Source organism: Plecotus auritus, assembly GCF_963455305.1.
Source record: "Plecotus auritus genome assembly, chromosome: 9".
Classification (NCBI taxonomy): Eukaryota; Metazoa; Chordata; class Mammalia; order Chiroptera; family Vespertilionidae; genus Plecotus; species Plecotus auritus.
Genome location: NC_137783.1, coordinates 59,170,138 through 59,191,565, shown reverse-complemented (window position 1 = coordinate 59,191,565; position 21,428 = coordinate 59,170,138). Strand labels below are relative to the sequence as shown.

Below are 21,428 nucleotides of genomic sequence, written 5' to 3'. Positions count from 1 at the left end.
GAGGTGGGGGAAATAAGAGATCAACTGAAGGACTTATATGCATGTATATAAGAGTAACCAACGGATGCAAAACATTGGGGGGTGAGGGCATGTATGGGAGTGGGGTGGGGGTGGGGGGCAATGGTAAGATATGTACACATATAATACCTTAATAAAAATTTGAAAAGAAAAAAAAAAGTGAAGGAAAAAAAATAAAATAAAATAAAATAAAATAAAAGGCAAAAAAAAAAAAAAAAAAGATTTGGAAACAGTCTAAGTGCCCATCAGCAGATGAGTGAATTAGAAAACTATGGCACATCTACACAGTGGAATACTACGCTGCTATAAAAAAGAAGGAATTCTTACCATTTGCAACAGCATGGATGGACCTGGAGAGCATTATGCTAAGCGAAATAAGCCAGTCAGAGAAAGGTAAATATCACATGATCTCACTCATTCGTGGAATATAAAGAACATCATAAACCGATGAACAAAAATAGATATAGAGACAAAGAAGCATCGAACAGACTGTCAAACTTCAGCGAGAAGGCAGTGGAGGGGTGGGGATGGGGGTAAAAGGTCAACCAAAGGACTCATATGCATGCATATAAGCATAACCAATGGATACAGACACTAGGGGGGGAGTGAGGGAATGTGCTGGGGTTTAGGGAGTAAGGGTGACTGGGGGAGGTAAATGGGGGGGGGAGGAGACATATGTACTACTATTTGTAATACATTAAACAATTTTAAAATAAAATAAAATAACTAACAAAATAGACATTTCTGATAAAACAAACTTAGAAATGAAAGTCAGAAATAGATAATATTATGAATCAAAAGTTGACATAACTACAAAAAGGTAGACATTTAAAATAAGAGAGTCCATCAATCACTGTATGCCAATAAATTTGAAAACTTACATAAAAATAGAAAAGTTATAAGAAAAATATAATTTGTTGAAACTGATGCAAGAATAAAATTTCTGAATATTTTTATAAATCTTAAATAAACTAACAAAGTAGTTTAAAATCTTCTTACTCAGTGAAAAGGGGGGGGGGGATAAAATTTTATACAGATGTTCTACCAAACATTCAAAGAAGTGATCAACAAATCACAGGCAAGATAAATAAGAAGAAATCTATACATAGACACGTCTCCAGGGTTTCCAACCCGTGCTACACCCCTGAATCATCTGCGAAGGTTACTTGGCCCCTCTGAGCCTCAGTTTTATAAATACTAAATAACAACGTACAACCTATTTTATAAGAAAGGTAAAATGATTACATGAGATAACATATGGAAAGTGCTTAGTATGTTGCCTGATACATGCTTTCTGTAATTGGCTGTAAGTACTGGCTATTGTTATTGATCAACACTTTCCACACTTACCATACCAGGTTAAAATCCCATGTTTACCTGACTATGAGAGTTGCTAAAGCAAATCATCTCTGACCACCACCACACCTTTTTGCACCCAGCAGTGGGCGCACAGTAGGTGGTGCAGGCATCCAAGAGAGAAACGCCTCACTCTCACCCATTACACCAGGCACCGGTGGGTGGGGGGGTACGGAGAATCCTCAAGCTCCACCCGCCTGACCACGCCCAGCCGCGCATGGCCACGCCCACTCCTAAGGGCATAAAGAGCAGTTGCCCAGCAGTGTGTGCTGTGCGGTAGCCCGGGCAGGAGGCCCAGCCATGCCCAAGAATGCAGTGGTCACCTTGCGCTATGGCCCATACAGCGCAGTCGGCCTGTCTGTGGAGCACCGCACCTTTCGCCTGGAGGGCCTGCAAGGTGGGCAGCCAAGCGCTGGAGGGCCATCAACACACGTGTGCCCAGGTATAGCTAGCCTCTGAGCATCCAGGAAGGTTGTGCTTTCTGTCTAGACCTTCCTTCCTCAGATCCAGACTGAGTTCCACCTCCTCTGGAGAGTCTTCCCTGAACCCCCAACACCCTGGGGTGAGTTAGCATCTTCCTCTGCCTTCCACTGCTTCAGTATAAGAATGGGACAAATAAGCATGCTCTGTGAGCCCTCAAGGTGGCAGGCAGTGTATACAAGTTACCTGGATAAAAAGAATTACATATCCCGCTTTACGCAGTGGAACCTGAGGATCAGGAACGGTAAGTGACTTCTCCAAGGTCATATGGCTGACTGGAAAATGGCGGGGTGTCTATCCCTTGATCATTCATTCATGCAGCAGACCTTTATTGAGCACCTAATATGTGTTGGACACTCTTGTAGGTACCTGGGACACACTGGGGAACAAAGACATATATCCTTGAAGTGATGTATGTCCTTCTCATTGATGACTACTAACTGACCATAGTGCTACGACTGTGACAGAGGAACGTAATCGTAGTGGGCCCTGCCACTGCCAGGATTGGAGGGGTGAGGGGAAACATCTGGAAAGGTTTACTTGCTGCAATTACATTTGAGTTCAGCTTTAAAGAATGAAAACCTAATTAGGTAAAGAGAAGAAAGTTCATTCTAAATGGAGGAACTAATATCTGTAAAGACTGGAAGCATGAACAAATGATATATTTGTTGAACTTATGGGAAGATGAGGTTGGAGAGGGAGGCAGGGACCAGATCCTGCAGGGCCGTGTAAAAGTTCTAGGCAGGGGGATAAAACACTGGCTGCTGTGAGGACAGATGAGAGGGGACTAGAATGGAAGCATGGAGACAAGTCGGGGGCTGTTGGAGTGCCCGTGGGAGAGATGAGAGTAGCGTATACCAGGACAGTCATAAAGGGGTGGTAGATGAAAGCAAAAGCAATGGTATTCCCTAAAAAATTGTAGCTGGGAGGCAAGGGTCAAGTCTGTTCTGACTTGAACCAAGTGCTGATGGATGGAAGTGCTCTACATTGAAATTGACAACACCAGAAATATTCCATTGGAGGAACATGCTTTATTTTGGACATTATTGAACTTACTGTGCTTTCAGCTATGTAAGCAGAGATTCTGAGTCAGCTCTGCAGTTCTGGAGTTCAGAGAAAAGGTCTGTTCTGGAGAGAGAAAAGTATGAGTCGTTAGCTTAGGAAGAACACATAGAATGAGAAGAGAGCCTGAGACTGAGTCTTCATGAACTCCATTATATGACTCAAACCCAGAATCTTCCAGGCAAAATGCTATGCAAGTCCAGAGGACACAAAGTCAGCAATCATGGAAGGCCTCCTGGAAGAGGCGATATTTGCATTCTAGTTAGAGTGTGGGGAGAATTTCAGTGATCAGAGAAAACTGCTTTCTCTGAGAGAAGAGTTGATTTAGAAATTTCTGTTGTAAATAACCCAGTATTATTTGGTAATACTTAAAATGTTTGTAGTCTTGGCTAAGGACACTGCCTAAATAATTAACTTTTTGCTTCTTCCTCATCTGATGAACTGGGCCCACTCACCAACTCATCACCTCATAACCCACTTTTAGTTTGTTCAATAAATAATGAGACTAAGCAATTATAGCATTTCCTTAAAAATAAGGTAGATCTGGCTTCTGATCAAGATGGCAGTGTACTTGGAACATGGGACTTGGAAACTCCCACAACACATCAAAATTACAACCAAACTACAGAAGAACCATCATTCAGAACTGTCTGAAATCTAGCTGAACAGAAGACCTATAACTAAGGTATAAAGAAGAAGCCACATCAAGACTGGTGGGAGGGGTGGAGACACAGAATAGGCTGGTCCCACACCCAATGTGGTTAAAAATTGGGAGGAATATCTTGGCTGCCAAGGTTCCCCCTGAAAAGCCAGAGGTCCCAGCCCCACCCCAGAATCCTCAGCCCAGGATTCCAGTGGCTGGAAGAGAAATCTTCAAAACTTCTGGCTGTAAAAACCACCGGAGACTGTGGCTGAGTGAGATGAAGGGCCTGCACGTAGATGGACTCCATTTCGCTGGCTCTGAGCTCCAGCACCGGGGCAGCAGCTTGAAAGACACCAGGGGCATGTGGGATGAACTGAACTGTCTGGCTTGAGGATGAGTTCTGGAGGAGCAGCTTTCTCCCAGGCAGAAGTGCTGGCAGAGGCCATGGTTCCTTTGTTGAGCCCTCCCCCAAAAGAGCCAGCAGGCAGGCACCATATTTGAGTCTCCATCAACCTGTCTGACACCATTTGCCCCACCCTGGTGATTCCCAGAGGTCCCCCCAACCACTCCACCCCCAAGCCCTTTCCAGTGTCTTTCCATACAAATGGCCTGTCTTGGCTCATGCTGCCGACTTTCCTAAAAGCTCTCAAACCAGCAACATCTGGCCTCTGTGTACCCTGTACCTCTTGCTAAGTGGCCCCAGTACTAGCACTAGTGGCAGCTGGCCATGGTCCTCAACTTGGTCTCTCCCAGGCACCTCCAAGCCCAGCATAAGTAGCAGCCATCTGTGGATTGCTTAGCTCATGCTGTGTGGCCTTGGGCAGGACACAGGTGGCAACTGACCTTGGCCCACACCTCCCAGAAAGCCCCAGAGCCAGCACATGTGGTAGACAGCTTCAGAACAAACTGAAGCACCACCCAATCACCTCAACAAGCAACACATTCAAGGCGTGGACTCAGTGGGTACCTGAGACCTGGTAAAGTGAGTTCAGCTCACTGGGGTTGGCCTCTGCACTGCTGATTCTCCACGGTGGTCACAGCCAATATTTGCAGCCGATTGGCCTGGAGGTAAAGCCATCCCATTGACTTGCCAATAGCAAAAAAGGCTCAACTATAACAGGAGGATGCACACAGCCCAAATGGAAGGCACACCTGGAGCTCCCAGCTTGGGTGACTGGGGAGGCTGCATGAGACCTACAGTGGAACCTGGGTTATCAACCTTAATTCATTCCAGAAGACTGTTTGAGAAGCAATTTGTAAGAAAACTGAAGCATTTTTTCCCATTAGAAATAATGTAAATTTAATTCATCTGTTCCGGAACCCCAAATGATTCCCTGTTTTAACCTTTCTTATATACAGTACATGTCTAATGTACTGTTTAACCTATAAATAAACACATTTAAAACAAAAAGGAGATGAAATATAAATGAAAAAATTTTAAAAATTGAATGAAATGTACAGTAAAAAAATAAAAATTTATGTCCACACCAGAACTTAACTTTACTGTTGAGAGCTACTGCCTCTGAAGTGCTTTCACTGGCTAACTGCTTTTCATTTATCCAAATCAACTATTTTTCTACCTCTTCAGCATGTGATCATTGTTTCATGAGCACTTTCACACCCTTAACATCAGCACTCTTGATGGCCTCTTTATGTTTTAAATTTTAGCTAATCAGCGATTTCTCCATGTACCCTGTACCTCTTGCTAAGTGGCCCCAGTATTAGCACTAGTGGCAGCTAGCTATGGTCCTCAGCTTGGTCTTTCCCAGGCACCGGGGCAGCCTCTTAAAAGACACCAGGGGTGTGTGGGAGGAACTGAACTGTCTGGCTTGAGGATGAGTTCTGGAGGAGCAGCTTTCTCCCAGGCAGAAGTGCTGGCAGAGGCCATGGTTCCTTTGCTGAGCCCTCCCCCAACAGGTAGCCAGATTAGACACATGAACACCTTGATTATACTTTGCAGTTATTTCTTTTGTAAGCTCTATTGTTGTTCTCACAACTTTCCTTTCCCTTTGCTGCTGTCACTAACCTACTTAGGACCCATGGTGACTTACTGTATGTATTTAATAATAATAAGCAGCAACAAAAGAAACAAACAAACAAACAAACAAAATATTCACAGCACAATTTCCTGAGGGTTTAACAATGCAAAGTTTAGCAGTAAGCTGGCTCATACTCATACATTCTCTCCTTTGTTTGTCACCTGAGAGGTATCATACAGGTATCATCATGAAAGGGTTTTTGGGTGGGGAACCAAAGTTTTATTCAACAACCAGGACATTTTTCCATTGATAAATTTGGTTGAAAACCAAATTGTTTGAGACGGGAGACGTTTAAGAACCAAGGTTTGACTGTACTCCATAAGGTCACTCTACCAAGACTAGGAGATGTAGCACCTGTAACCTCATACATAGAAACAAACACAGGGAGGCAGCCAAAATAAGGCAACAAAGAAACATGTTCCAAATGAAAGAACAGAGAAAAACTCCAGAAAAAGAACTCAACAAAATGGAGACAAGCAATCTACCAGATTCATAGTTCAAAACACTGGTTATGAAGATGCTCAATGAACTTAGGGGAAAAGTAGAAGAACTTAGTGAGAACTTTAACAAGATAGAAAACATGAAAAAGAACCAGTCAGAAATGAAAAATACATTACAAGGAATCAACAGTAGAGTAGATAAATCATGAGGATCAATCAGTGATTTGAAGATAAGGAAGTAGAAAATACCCAATCAGAATAGCAACAAATACATTTTTTTAAAAATGAGAATAGTGTAAGGAACCTCTGGGACAACTTTAAGTATACCAAAATTCACATCATGGGTGTGCCAGAAGGAGAAGAGAGAGAGCAAGAAATTAAAAACCTATTTAAAAAATAATGAAGGGAAATTTTCTAACCCTGTGATGGAAATAAACATAGAAGTTAAGAAGCACAGAGAGTCCCAAACAATATAAACTCAAAGACAAGTCAAAGAAGCACAGAGAGTCCCAAACAATATAAACTCAAAGACAACCACATCAAGACACATCATAATTAAAATGTCAAAGGTTAAAGACAAAGAGAGAATTTTAAAAGCAGAAAGAGAAAAGCAGTTAGTTACCTACAGGGGAGCTCCCATAAGACTGTCAGCTGATTATTCAACAGAAATTTTATAGACCAGAAGAGATTGGCATGAAATATTCAAAGTGATGAAAGGAAAGGACCTACAACCAAGATTACACTATCATTTAGAATTTAAGAACAGATAAAGAGCTTCCCAGACAAGAACAGCTAAAGAAGTTCATCACCACCAAACCAGTAGTATAAGACATGTTAAAGGGTCTTCTTTAAGAAGAACAAGAAAAAAAAGTGAAAATCTGAATAATAAAATGGCAATAAAGACATATCTATTAACAATCACCTCAAATGTAAATGGATTAAATGCTCTAATCAAAAGACAGAGTGGCTGAATGGAGAAGAAAACAAGACCCATATATATGCTGCCTACAAGAGACTCACCTCAGACTAAAAATACACAGATACTAAAAGCAAAGGCATGGAAAAATATTTTTATGCCAATATATATTTAAAAAGCTGGGGTAGCAATACTTATACCAGACAAAATATACTAGTACTTTAAAACAAAGGTTGTATAACAAGAGACAAGGAATGACCCAGCAATTCCACTTCTGGGTATTTATCCAAAGAAACCCAAAACACTAAATCAAAAAGACCTATACATCCATATGTTCATTGCAGCATTATTTATAATAGCCAATATATGGATGCAACCTAAGTGTCCATCACTAGATGAATGGATAAAGAAAAGGTGGTGCATATATACAAAGGACTATGATTCAACCATAGAAAGAGTGAAATCTTGCCATCTGCAACAAAATAGATGGACCTAGAGGGTATTGTGCTGAGTGAAATAAGTCAGACAAACACAAATGCCAGATGATTTCACTTATAGGTGGAATCAAAAAAATAAAAATAAACCAAAAAAAAAGCAGAACAGAAACAGACTCTTAAGTACAGAAAACATTTTTTAAATATATGTTATTGATTTCAAAGAGAGGGAAGGGAGGAGAGAGAGAGAAACGTCAATGATGAGAGAGAATCATTGATCAGCTGCCTCCTGCACATCCCCTAGTGGGGATCGAGCCTGCAACTCAGGCATGTGCCCTGACCAGGAATCGAACCCTGACCTCCTGGTTCATGGGTCGATGCTCAAGCAACTGAACCACACTGGCTGGGCACAGAAAACATTTTGATGGTTGTCAGATGGGAGGAGATTTGAGGGGGGGGCAGTGAAAAAGGTGAAAAGATTAAGAAGTACAAATTGGTAGTTACAGAATAGTCATGGGGATATAGCCTACAAAATATAGTCAATAATATTGTGATAACTACAGGGTGGCCAAAAAAATGCACTTTGAATAATTATTAATCCCAGTGGACTAAATCTGAAAAGAAAGTAACATCAATTGAGCTATCAGCTGCTAAGTGTGTATACTTTTTTCGGGGAGGGGGGCACCCTATATATATATATGGCATCAGATGGGTTCTAGATTTATCATGTGATCACTTTGTAAGTTATTTAAATGTCTAACCACAGGGTTGTACACCTTACAGTAATATACTTTTGAATGTCAATATCAAAAATAAGGTGGATTTTAGACTGCTGGAAAATAATCTACATTCAAGAGTTCTATGAACCTTTGTGCTTCCTCTGTTAGGCTTTTGACTTTTGCAGACATTTCCTTTCCCCAGCCCTAGGGGTTACGAATTCCTCCTTCCCAACCAACTTGCACATTTTCTGTTTTAGTTCAGCTATTTCTTTTCATACTATTTTTATTGTGGTAAAATATAGGGTGTCCCACACTTTAACAGCTGATAGCCCAGTTGATGTTTCTTTCTTTTCAGCTTTAACCCATCAGAATTAATAATTATTCAGTGTTATGCATTTTGCTGGAATACCCTGTATATAACAAAATTTGTCAGTTTAACTATTTTTACATGTACAATTCAGTGCCATTAATGACATTCAAAATGTTTTGCAATCGCCCTGGCTGGTTTGGTTCAGTGGATAGAGTGTCGGCCTGTGGATTGAAGGGTCCCAGGTTCGATTCCAGTCAAGGGCACATGCCTGGGTTGTGGGCTCGGTCCCTAGTGGGGGGCATGCAGGAGGTAGCTGATCAAATCATCGTTGATGTTTCTGTCTCTCTCTCCCTCTCCCTTCCTCTCTGAAATAAATAAAAATATATTTTTTAAAAATGTTACGCAATTATCATCTCTATGTATTTCCAGAATTATTTAATACCCCAAACAGAAACTCTGTATCCACTGATCAATAATTCCCTACCCCACCCTCAGCTCCTGCTAACTTCTAACCTACTTTCTGTCTTTACAACTTTGCCCAATATAGATACTTTATGTAAGTAAAACCATACAATATTTGTCTTTTGTGCCTGGCTTATTTCACTTAGCATACTATTTTGAAGTTTCATCCATGTTGTAACATGAATTAGTATTTTCTTCCTTTTTATGGCCTAATAATAGTCTATTGTATGTATATATCACTTTTTTTATCCATTCATCTTTTGATGAACTCTTTCTTGTTTCCACTTTTTGGTTATTGTGAATAAGCTGCTATAAATATAGGTGTGAAAGTATCTGAGTCCCTGTTTATAATGTTTTGTGGGCATGTAACTAGGAGTGGAATTGCTGAGTCATATGGTAATTCTATGTTTAACTTTTTGAGGAACTACCAAACTGTTTTTACAGCAGCTGCACCATTTTACATTCCACTAACAACATATAAGGATTCCAATTTCTTCACATTATTGCCAACAATTTATATATTCTGGATACTAGACCCTTATCAGATAAATGACTTGCAAATACTTTCTCCCATTCTATAAGACACTCTTAATATTGTCCTTTGATGCACAAAAAGTTTTAAATTTCATGAAGTTAGGTTTTTCTGTTTTCCTTTTGTTGTCTTGCCTTTGATGTTTAAGAAATCATTGCAAAAATCTAAGGTCATGCAGAATACTATGTTTTCTTCTAAAAGTTTTATAATTTCTAAATTTAGGTCTTTGATCCATTTTAAGTTAACTTTTCTATATGGTGTAAGATAAGAGTCCAATTTCATTGAAAAGATATTCATGGGGGAACTTCTGGTAAAGATGGCAGAGTAGGTAAATGCTATGCTCACCTCCTCCCATGATGACATAAAAATCACAACTAAATTATAGAAGAATCACACTTGATAACCACCTGAAGATTAACTGAATTTCTATAACTAAGAATATAATAAAGATGTCACAATGAGACTGGTAAGAGGGACAGATACATGGAACAGGAAGTCCTACCCACATCCATGGCATGAATATTAAGAAAAAATTGGGAGGGATACACCAGGTTCCCCAGCCCAGGGCACCACTGCTGGGAAGAGAAGTACCTATAACATCTGACTGTGAAAACCAGTGGGGTGTGTGGCCAAGTGAAATGGAGGGCTGCTGGAATCCTAGACATTCCTCTTGAGGAGCTGCCAATGGACTCACTCAAAAACTCACTGTAGGATCCAGTGCGGGGAAAACAGCTCAAAATGTGCCAGGGACCTACAAAGAGGAATTAAATTGACTAGCTTCAGGGTGAGGGCTGGAGGGGCTGGGCTCAGGGCAGCTCTCTCCCTAAAAGTGCTGGTAGGTGCCATTGTTTCTTTGTTGAGCCTTCCCAGCACTCGGCTAGCCCTGGTACAGGCAGGTGCCAAATTTGTTCTCTCCATTAACGTAAGTAACACTGTTCCCCCTAATGGTTCCCTGAGACCCAGCTCCACCCAACTTGTGTGCCCAGCCTGAACTGCTTCCAGTGGCTTTTGAACACAGTGGTCTGCCTCAGCTCATGCTGGGATTGTCCTAAAATCTTTCAAAGGTCTACACACCCCAAACAAGCAGCAGGCAGCTGCACCTCTTGCTGAGTAGCCCTAAGCCTGGCACAAGCACTGACAAATCTCAACTTGCATTATAACACCATGAGGTTGGCCCCAAGACTGGCAAAGCTGTGGCCAATGGTGGCTTGGAAAGTAGCCTTAATTAAATGACCACAAGCTGGGCCCAAATGCAGCTGACCTCAGCTCACATCTCCTGGAAATAGTGGCAGCTAGCCTCAGTCCACAGCATGGCCTCGCCCAAGCACCTCCAAGCCCAACACAACTGGCAACCAAATGCATATTACTTTGTAGCTCCCACCAGGTGACTCCAAGCTGGCACAAATGACCATTACCCTGGCCTGCACTATAAACCTTCCAAAGAGGCTGCAGAACCAATATACCTAGTGGCTATCTTCACACCTCACCAGAGCACCACCCAAACAGCCCCACAAACAAAGTACCTGAAGGATTAATTCAATTGACACCAGAACCCTACAAAAGTAACTCCTGCTCTATGGGGGTCGCCTCCATACAACAGCTTTCTTGCTATAGTTACAGCCAGCCCTCATAGTCAGTAAGCCTTGGGGTCAGTCCCACCCACTGATGTACCAACAGTAATCAAGCTCAGCTAGAATAAGAGGGCACACAAGAAATACCCTACATGATCAGGGAGACTGCACAAATATGCCATACAGGACACCTCCTACATAAGGCCACTCTGCCAAGACTCGGAGATGTAGCAGATCTATGTAACACAAAGAGGCAAACACAGAAAGGCAGCCAAAATTGGAAGATGGAGAATCATAACATAATTGGAACAATAAGACAAAACTCCAGAAAAAGAACTAAACAAAATAGATACAAGTAATCAACTAAATACAGTGTTTAAAACACTGGTCATAAGGATGCTCAATGAACTTTGTGAGAACTCAACAAAGAGATAAAAAAAAAACATTAAAAAAGAATAAGAAGTAAAGACTGCAATAATTAAAATGAAGAATACATTAGAGAAAATCTACAACAGATTAGATTAAGCAGAGGATCAAATCAGTGATCTGGATAACAGGAAAACAGAAAAATCTCAATTGGAACAGCCAAAAGGGAAAAGAAATTTTGAAATGAGGACAGTTTAAGAGATGTTTGGACAATATTAAGCAAGATAACATATCAAAGGGGTATCAGAAGGAGAAGAAAGAAGAAAGAAAACCTATAGGAAGAGATAATGACCAAAAACTTTCCTAACCTGGTGAAGTAAATGGACATACAAATCCAGGAAGCACAGAGAGTCTCAAACAAGATCCAAAGAGGCCCACACCAATACACATCATAATTAAAATGCCAAAGGTTAAAGACAAAAAGAGAATCTTAAAAGTAGCAAGAAATAAAAGCAGTTTCCTACAAGGGAGCTCTCATAAGAATGTCAGCTGACTTCTCAATGAAAGCTTTGCAGGCTAGAAGTGATTGACATGAAATATTCAAAGTGATGAAAGGCTAAGACCTACAACCAAGATTGCTCTACCCAGCAAGGCTATCATTTAGAATCCAAGGAGAGATAAAGAGTTTCCCAGACATTAAATAACGTAAGTAGTTCATCACCACTAAATAAGTAACACAAGAAATGATAAACAAACTTCTTTAAGAAGAAAAGAAAAGATAGTCATGGGGGAGGGGGGGATTTCTAAAATGGTGGTAGATTAAGTAGAAGCTACATTGACACTCTCTCAGGACCAAACTGGAATTACAACTAAAATACAGAAAAAAAATCCTGAATAATCTACTGAAAACTAGCTAGAGAGAACCCTGATAACCAAGGACTGAAATTGGAGACGACATAGAGACAAGTAGGAAGTGCCGAGGCACAAGAGGGCTGGCTAGGCTCCCACAGACAGCAGCTGAGGTTCTGGAGGGATATCTCAGCTATGAGGGGTTCCCACTGAGAACTCTGGGGTCTAAACCCCAAGCTTGGCTCCCCAGCCCAAAGTACCAGAACTGAGAAAGGTGCCCACATAACATTTGGTTGTGGAAAGCAACAGGGTTGCTGTCTGCTAAGGAAATTGGCTGGAAAAGCAACAACTCACTTTGGGCTCTGGCAGAGGGAGGGCAGAGTGGACTAGAGCTGTGTGTGGAGAATCCCAGGGTAAGCGCTCTGGGGTTAGAGCTTGGAAGGCAGCCTCCCTGGTTTCCTGTGCTGAGTCATTTCCTCATAATACAGAGGATATCTTTCTCGAGAAGACATTTTCCATCCAGGCAGCTTTTGCCTGGGAGGGAAGCAATTGCCCCTCCCTGTTGGAAAACCTCTCACCCACCCTGTAGAGTCTATGCCTTGCTGTGGTCTATAGCCTGAGACAAATTAAGACTGAAAATAACAATCAGATCACAGGCAGAGGTGGATCTCTGGAGGCTTTGAGCCTTTGTCTGATCTCTTTCTGGACCTGGGGGTTGGAAAAGCAGACTTTGGTGCACATCTTGGTCATTTCCAAAGGCACCCAGCCCAGCAGAGGGAGGCACAAGCTGTGGGTTGCTTATAGCTCCATACAGTGCTCAGGACCAGTCACAAACCGTGTCTGACATTATCCTGCACCAGAGATTGGGACCCCTAGCTGACTTACCTCATACACAGATTCAAACCCAAACAGGAAGCCAAAATGGGGAGATAAAAAAATGAGCCCCAGATGAAAGAACAAGAGAATTTTCCAGAAGAAGAGCTAAATTAAATGAAGATAAGAAATTTATCAGATAGTTTCAGTTTTTTTCTTGTAATTGATTTCTAGTTTCTTACTGTTGTGGTCAGCGAAGATGCTTGATATTATTTCAGTCCTCTTAAACTTACTGAGCCTTGTTTTGTGTCCTAATGTGTGGTCTAGCCTTGAAAATGTTCTATGTGTACTTGAAAAGAATGTATATTTTGCAGCTTTGGGGTGAAATGCTCTGAATATATCAAGTAAGTCCATCTGATCTAGTGTGTCATTTAAGGCTGCTGTTTCCTTGTTGATTTTCTGTTCAGAATATCTATCCATTGATAGCAATGGTTTATTAAAATTCCCTACTACGACTGTATTACTCTTGACCTCCAAGGGAGCAGGGATTCTTCTCTGTTCTGTTCTTTGCTGTGTCCCAGTGTCTGGAATTGTGCCGGGCATATTTTAAGGATCAAGAAAGATTAGTTAAAATGAACCTACATGGAGCTGAATGCTAGAACCATTGGAGATGAGCCTGTAGAGGAAGCAAGGAAAAACAGACCGGGCAGATGGTAGGACATGACAGTGGTCCCTCAGGTGGGGGCTGACGTAGGAGAGAACCTGGAGGCACAGGAGGCAGATGAGATGAAAATTGCAAGAAGAAAATAGCTAATGGGCACCAAACTGTTAAGTAGGAATTATCTTTAGAAAAAGATGAATTCATAGTTGATGAAGGACCTGGGAAAAAAGTGTTCTCAAAGACTTGAGGAGGGAGGGTACACTGGCACAGTAAGTAACTTTGGAGGGCAACTTGGCAGTATCTTAAAATTTAACATGTACTGTGGAATCCAGCTATGCCATTTCTCAGTTTTACACACACACACACACACACACACACACACACACACACACACAAACTTGCACATGTACCTGGAAGCAACTTCTTCCTTTACATTTCTTGATGACTGAAAAATAGGAAACAACCAGAAAAAGGAATGTCTGAATAAATTGCTGTACATTTGTCACATGACATGCAATGTAGCTGATCTATGTATATTGCAGGACTGGATCACCACACCACAGTGCTCAAGGAATAAAGTATGTTCCTGAATTCCATATGCATTGTGATCCCACCTCTACTGAAAAAAGACAAAAGGCAGGAGGGGGGAGAATTATGTGTAATTTAAAATTTTTTGTTCATTTCTATAATTGTAAGGGTTTTTTTTAAGTCATGGGTCTGCATCATAACCTGTAAAATTTTAACATAAAAGTATTTTATTTTATTTCTTTACAGGCAATAATAAAAAGGCTATTTATTATACAACAATTCAGTGAATTTTACCTAGTTTCAAGAATAATGCATGCAATTACAATGAGAGGTAGAAACACTGTATTAAAGACCTAAGAATACAAACATCATATAAATAAGTGTTCAAATTAACTGCTGGAATTTCATACAGATAAATAAGGTAAATTACATTACTTCGTCAAAATAAAGGGAAGCCTTGTTTTTGTTTTTATCATGACACTAGATTAATGACAAACAGCTTCTGTGCAATTTATCAGTTCAAATTTATTATATAAAAGGATTAAAATAAAAGGATTAAAACTGGAGAGTGGTTTATTCAAGTATTCAAGCAGGTGAAAAAAGAAACCAAATAATGTACAAGGTAGGAACCATTTCTGGAAGGATGTTAACTGCCCACCTTCTCCATAACCAGCTATTTAGTAAACTTTCAGGATTAACATGAAAAATACATATTAGGCTAGAGAGCTGCCATTTTCCTAAGAGAAAACAAACCTCACTTCTCACTAATTCCATGTAGGCACTCCCCATCATTAACAAGCCTTAGCTCCCCAACATGACTTGGCCCTATTAGAATTCTAGACAGTATTCCTTGATTGACATTTTTTTCTAATACTGCCCAATAAACCAGCTGTTAAGAAGCCAAGAAGTCCCAGGCATCAATGTACATTCCACGTGCACAATAAAGAATGCAACCAAAGGCCAACAGCTGCAACTCAAAAACATCACTGAGAAAACCTGGGGTGCAGATGAAGAGGTTAAACACATGCAAAGGTTCACCTGAACACAGGTTCTTACCACTGAAAAGTCTACTAGCGATTATGTGTGATTCTGGAAAGGGTGTGTGTATACAATCAAGTAAAGTATTTTTCCAAAAAAAAAAAAAGTATTTTAAAGCAGTAATGGAGATGGGCCTGAGCGTTCATCTTCTGAGGGGTAGGAGAGACGGGGTGAGCCATTGACTGTGCGGACGGTTCTTCACTTCTGAGAGCACAGGTTTAGAGTGGGCAGAGGAAACAGAGGGCACAGGCAGCTCTTCCCACAGTAGGAGAGCAGAGGAGTATTTTGAGAAGATCAAGGGGAGAATTTTTATGGTTGAAGGAGACTTTAAGTATCGCAAGGTATCAGCAGGTGGTTGATTTTTAAAGTTAGCTTTGTATATTCCTGAATGATGATTCGTATTATACTGGCAGCCAACATTCACTGAGGGCCAGTGACACATGCCAGAGTGTTAACCGAAGCCAGGCAGGCAGCAATCTGCTCCTCCTCCCTCCCGGCCCCACATTCCCCAACCACTGTAGCCTCAAGGCTAACACCACACCAGGCAGAGCGGTGCACTTGCAGGCCCCCTTCTGTAAAATCTGCATCTGAATTCTGTGTGTTTCTTTAAAAATCATAGCTCTTTATCATTTCCCCAAGACTGCTGGCTTTGGGAATATGTTTGATCTTTCCTGAACTTACTATGCCTTAAGCAATCTGAACCTTTTTGTTCTTTCTTCATTATAATAGCTCAGCAAAAATGTCTCTACTATGGCTTCAATCCTGATGAAACTAAATAACTAATGCTTAACAAAAATTTCTAAGTAATTCCCCAGGCCATGTTGCTCCTTGCCTGGTGTACTTAAGTTTGCCAAATGACCTGCTGAAGGGAACTAGAAGGAACTGAAACCATCCACACAAATCAGAGTCTGCCTTATTTAGTTAGGGTGCTGTGTGACATCCACCCACCCCTTGCTCTGCATTAGCCACACACTAACAGTCATCAGAATTGCATCTGCATAAGCAGAGAAGGGGGACAGGCCTGTCTGTCTGTTTGCCTTGACTTCCTAACCAGAGCGTTTAAATCATTCACAGATGGTGCACACTCCCCCAGCACCGGGAAGAGGGGGGCTTTTCTGTGTCCCTTCCGTTTACCCAGATCCCACTTGAAGAATGAGGTGCCACTTCAAAGAAGCAGGCATTCTGCGGGGGGCCTTACAGCTTCGGGTTGATTTATGCTGGAGGTTAGCCACTGCCTTTGCAGAGACTTTGTTGCGTGGAGTATATTTATCTGACCTTTCTTTGAATAGACAACCCATGGCCATTCATAGAACAAATGGGTCCTCCATGTAGAGAAGTTGGCATTTGCATGAGCTGCAGGAATTCTGGTGCTGCTTCGAGTTTTATCCCTTAAGCCTGCACTGGCCGCCCTCCTGCTGGGCTCAGTGCATCCTGGACTGAGGAGAAAGGATGGGTGTCCTGAGAGTAATTTACGATCTAGTCTCAGATGGCTTATCGCTTTAGTAAGTCAGACTCGGGTCACTCAGGGTCCAAAACAGTTATTGGAGGTGCCCAGCGCCATTGTGAGCTTGTTTATTCCGTGAGTTTCATTAACACCAGGCACCCAGTAAGGGTGGGGGTGGGGTTAAGAGGGTGCTGTGGTCGGTGAGGGAGAGGCATGCCCTTAAAGGCCACGAGAGTGCAAAGTGAGGAGTTATTTGCTCTCTTAGGACTTCTTGTTGGGCTTCATTCACTTAGATCCCATTAGTCGGCACCCCCACTTCCACAGGGTGGCTTGACTATTTGATGGTTCAAATCCAGTGTCTTAGCTACACCCTGCCATGAAGAGTGCCGCTGTTCTCATAAAACAAACCCCAAACTCACTGCTGCATGAGTCTTGGTCAGACGGGGCCCCAGGAAAAGGGTTGTGGCAGCTGCAGGGTGCACAGCCTCCCGGGTCTCCCCTGCAGCACCCTCCTCACTTACACTGTGTTCACTGTGACCAACCCCAGGCAGGGCCTGCACCCTCCTCCCCAGAAACCCCAGGCCTTAGCACCTAGCCCCAAAAGGGGGTTGGGAAGTAGGAGTGGAGAAGCTGTTTTGTTCCCGATTTTTCCTGTCATGTTGAACTCCATTTCCCAGGAACATCTTCAGACAAGGGAAAGTCAAGGTCACAGAGGCTGAATTGCCTCCTATTTACCCACTGGGAGCTCTTCCCTCTCCAGCTTACCCCCCGCCCCCTACACACACACACACACAGGAAGGTGCTGCTGGGGACTGTATGATCCCCGAACCCTGTAGAGATCTATGCTTCCTAGAAGACCCACTGGCCATTCCCACGGGGGTCCTGCTTCATTTAAACCAGTCATGGGTCCAAGCTGAGTGCCTTCCTCCAAAGATATTTAAGAACAAGACCTTTAACTAGGATGCAATAACATAAATATGCCGAAGGAAAAGATGAGGTGTCTGTAGAGCCTGGGTTGGCTGACACAAAGTCAATTAGGGCCGCCACTGGGTGCCCAAGGAGCACTGTCTTGTTAATGGAGATCCTCGCTGAGTTACTTTCTGAAGTTCCTTTCCAGAAGTGAAATTAAAATCATGCAATTAAAATGCTCACAGTCGGAGCTTGCTGTTCTTGAACTGATTGAAAGATGAAGTGGACATGCCAACATTTTGAAAAAGCAATTGTCTCTGATTAAATACAATTAACTGACATAACTGTCTGCTTTTCGCCACGTAAGACTGATTGAAATGCTAAGGCTTTAAAAAAAAATGGTCCCATCTGATTTCTCTTTTCATCCTCACCCAACTTCTCACCCTCTCTAACACCAAGGTTAGGGGGGAACACATCGAAAAACTGGGGAGAAACATGTTGGAAACCACAGAGCTCCAGGCTGTTCCATGCACACTGTTGCTGCTAAGCCCACACAGGCTTGCGTTTCTCCAACATAGAATAAACCTAACAATGTTTCTGTCCTGATCTCTACAGAAGGAGCTGTTGAATATGATAACCAACATGCCCGTTCCAAAGGTGAGAATAAAAATTTAGTCCATTAGCTTTATTAAAAAGATTTTTTTCTGACTATTATAGAAAAATCTGAAAACATGATAAGAATAAAGAGAAAAAACTCATAATCTCACCAGAGAAAGATAATCACTGGGCATTTTTTTCTACTGCATATACATATTTTAATTAATATTGAATATGTAGTTTATCTGTAGGCTGATTTTTGCTTATATTACAAATATTTTTGTGCTATTAAAAAATTCATAGACATCCTCATAGTATTGGGCATGTAAGTTAGTCACAGTATTTTGCTATTATAAAATAGAGAATGAAATATCTTGTTGCAAAAAAATCTGATTTTTTCCTCAGGAAGACTTCTTATAAGTGCAATTTCCTTGGCCAGAGATTAGAATCATTTTTTAATTCTATTTTTTTTGAGGCTTTTAAGTTTTTTTTCATGTACTGTCAAATTGCCCTGGACAGGTTCCATCAGCAAGGTAAGAAGTCACCTAATTTCACAAATTCTCTAAAACACTGAGCATTGTCTCTATTAAAAAAACCTCAGAAGCTCTTCCTAGAGAACATTCATATTCTCACAGATCGTTTGGGTCTGGATCAAATCACAACCGATCTTGAAATGTTCAGTCTAGGGCTGTGCCTCTCAGAGAAGGGGACTGTATGATCCCCAGAAACCTTTAGAGATCTATGCTTCCTAGATGACCCACTGGCCATTCCAGACCGGGGGGTCTGCTTCATTTAAACCAGTCATGGGTCCAAGCTGAGTGCCTTCCTCCAAAGATATTTAAGAACAAGACCTTTAACTAGGATGCAATAACATAAATATGCTGAAGAAAAAGATGCGGTGTCTGTAGAGCCTGGGTTGGCTGACACAAAGTCAATTAGGGCCTCCACTGGGTGCCCAAGGTGTGGGCACTCTGGGGCCAGCACCAGGCAGTGACCACCAGGACACCAGAGTTGTAGCCATGAGCAACTGGAGAGCAGACCAGCTGCTGGGATCCGTGAGGACATCTGCATGCTATGGTAATCGGCAGTCTGCCCTGCCACCACACTTTCTCTCTTTTGCAGCTGTGCTGGCTGCAGATGGACACCTGGTCATTCTAGAGAAGATGGAGGACTGGAATGTGGTGGAGCTCAAGGTGAACGAAGAAGTTGTCTTCCACTGCAACATCAAAGACTTGGAATTCGGTAATCCCCCCCAACCCCGGCACCCCAGCGTGGCCTTCTCTCAAGCGCCCTCAGCTTCCAGCTGAAGGGGTCAGTGTGTCATGCCCAGATTCAACCCGGGCTTCTTTCTGAGTCTCGCACTCTTACTTAAAGCCCCGTGCCCTGTGGCACTGAATGAGCGCATCCTAAACCACATACAGTAAAGTGCTTGGTGCTCTCGATTTCTTCCCAGAACACTGGGGACAGAGAGAGACAGAAAGAAAATGAAGTTTTAGCTCTAGACTTCAAATAGATGATGGGAATTTAGGGATAATCGGTTGTTGGGGGAGGGGGTGTGTACATTTTAATAATGTGTGTTTTATTATGTTATCTTCAAAACAAATGTTGTTTCATTTGAGTATTCTGTCTAAGCTGCATAAGACAGAGTTGATATGCCAGTCATACTGTTTATCAGCGATATTCTAAGGATTTCTTTGCACTGGTGAGCTGCTGGCCTGGCAGGCTGGCATCAGGCATACCTCACTCTGCCCAGAAGTAAATGCTTTCACAATCCACTAATGCTCTATTAAAGACCAACTAACCAGTACCATGCCTGTGTAATGTGAAAATGCTCTCCTAGTGGAAGCCATATGTGTGTCTTACATGACATTAAATTGCATATAAAGCTGGTCACAAGGAAAGTCTACCTGTCTCCCTAGGAGGTGATGGTAAACTAGACCCTCTGTGCCAAGAGGCCAGGATAGCCGTGCTAAATGCCTACTGATCTCGTGGAAACGGGCATCTCAAGCCAAAAGAATAGCAACTGCCTCAAGCGTTTGGTGATGCAAACAAAAGCAGCCATTTGGGCCACGGGCGCCAGCACTACCTTCAGAACAAGGCGACTCCAGCCTGTCCTTCTGCTGCATGGGCTGCGCACCTGGCTGCAGGGAAGCGGGTCCACACAGCAATCAGACCACGTCACTGGCTGTGTGTCTCATCTGAACCCATAGGGAGGCCCTCCAATATCAGGTACATGTCGAGCTGAAGGAAATAATAAAATGCAATCTCATACCAAAGCGCCATCTCTTACTAATAAAGCACAGCTGCCGGAAGCATCTGGGAGTCCATCCTATAGTTAGTGAAGCGCTAGGAACAGGTAAAATTAAAAACGGGCAGAGGAGGGGGGGAGAGGGAAAATAGTGGCCTTTGAAAATCTGAACAAACAGTCCATTTCAATATTTGGAAACCTGGCTAATCCTACAGTTTATTTCTTGTTCCCAATGGAATACTACGTAAAATGCTAATAGACAATTACCTGAAGCCAAATCTTTGGTTATTTGCCCGGCCAGCATGGCTCAGTGGTTGAGTATTGACCTAGGAACCAGGAGGTCACGGTTCGATTCCTGGTCAGGGCACATGCCCAGGTTGCAGGCTCAATCCTGTGTGGGGCCTGCAAGAGGCAGCTAATCAATGATTCTCTCTCATCATTGATATTTCTATCTATCCCTCTCCTTCCTCTCTGAAATCAATAAAGAATATATTTTTTAAAATCTTCAGTTATTCTCCTTTCACACAAGAAAATGATCTGCCTCCTTTTGCATTAGCCAGTCCAACAGGCTGTTCTGAAGAGGGCCCAGTGGAGGCAGGACCTGAGGGAAAAGGGGCTCCCCTCCCTCTGGAGGAAAAGACAGCCCTAGGAGTTAAAGAGGGGTTTCCTTATGGTCAGTGTGAAGATCAACAATGTCAAAATGACGCTCTTGTTACTGCCAGGTCCATGCACCAAGCCGCAGCCATGTTCTTAGCTATGAGCAGAGAGGAGGGAGAGCTGCAGATAGTGATCTAATGGCGCTAATGTGAGGTCACGGGAAGAAAGCAGTGCGCCTTGGAGATGATGCACAGGAGCCTGGGCATGTGGGGACAGAGGGGCTCTCAGAGCTGCGGGCCTGCTGCGCTGGGCTCGCCCCTCGGAAGTGGCTGCCCCGCCCTGGGCTTCCCTGCACCTGGGAGCTACCCTTCCCTTTGCTCCTGCACCCCCAGACTT

At 42.5% G+C, this 21,428-nt stretch overlaps 1 protein-coding gene across 1 annotated transcript; it reads left to right on the top strand.

Annotated features, from left to right (window-relative positions):
- Positions 1-1,674: 1,674 nt before the first annotated feature.
- Positions 1,675-20,171, top strand: LOC308258215 (UPF0728 protein C10orf53; the record flags this gene model as incomplete). Its single annotated transcript, XM_080688506.1, has 3 exons — positions 1,675-1,771; positions 19,310-19,429; positions 20,107-20,171. 3 exons carry the CDS (start codon positions 1,675-1,677, stop codon positions 20,169-20,171), a joined length of 282 nt encoding a protein of 93 aa, XP_080544632.1.
- Between the last annotated feature and the right edge of the window lie 1,257 nt (positions 20,172-21,428).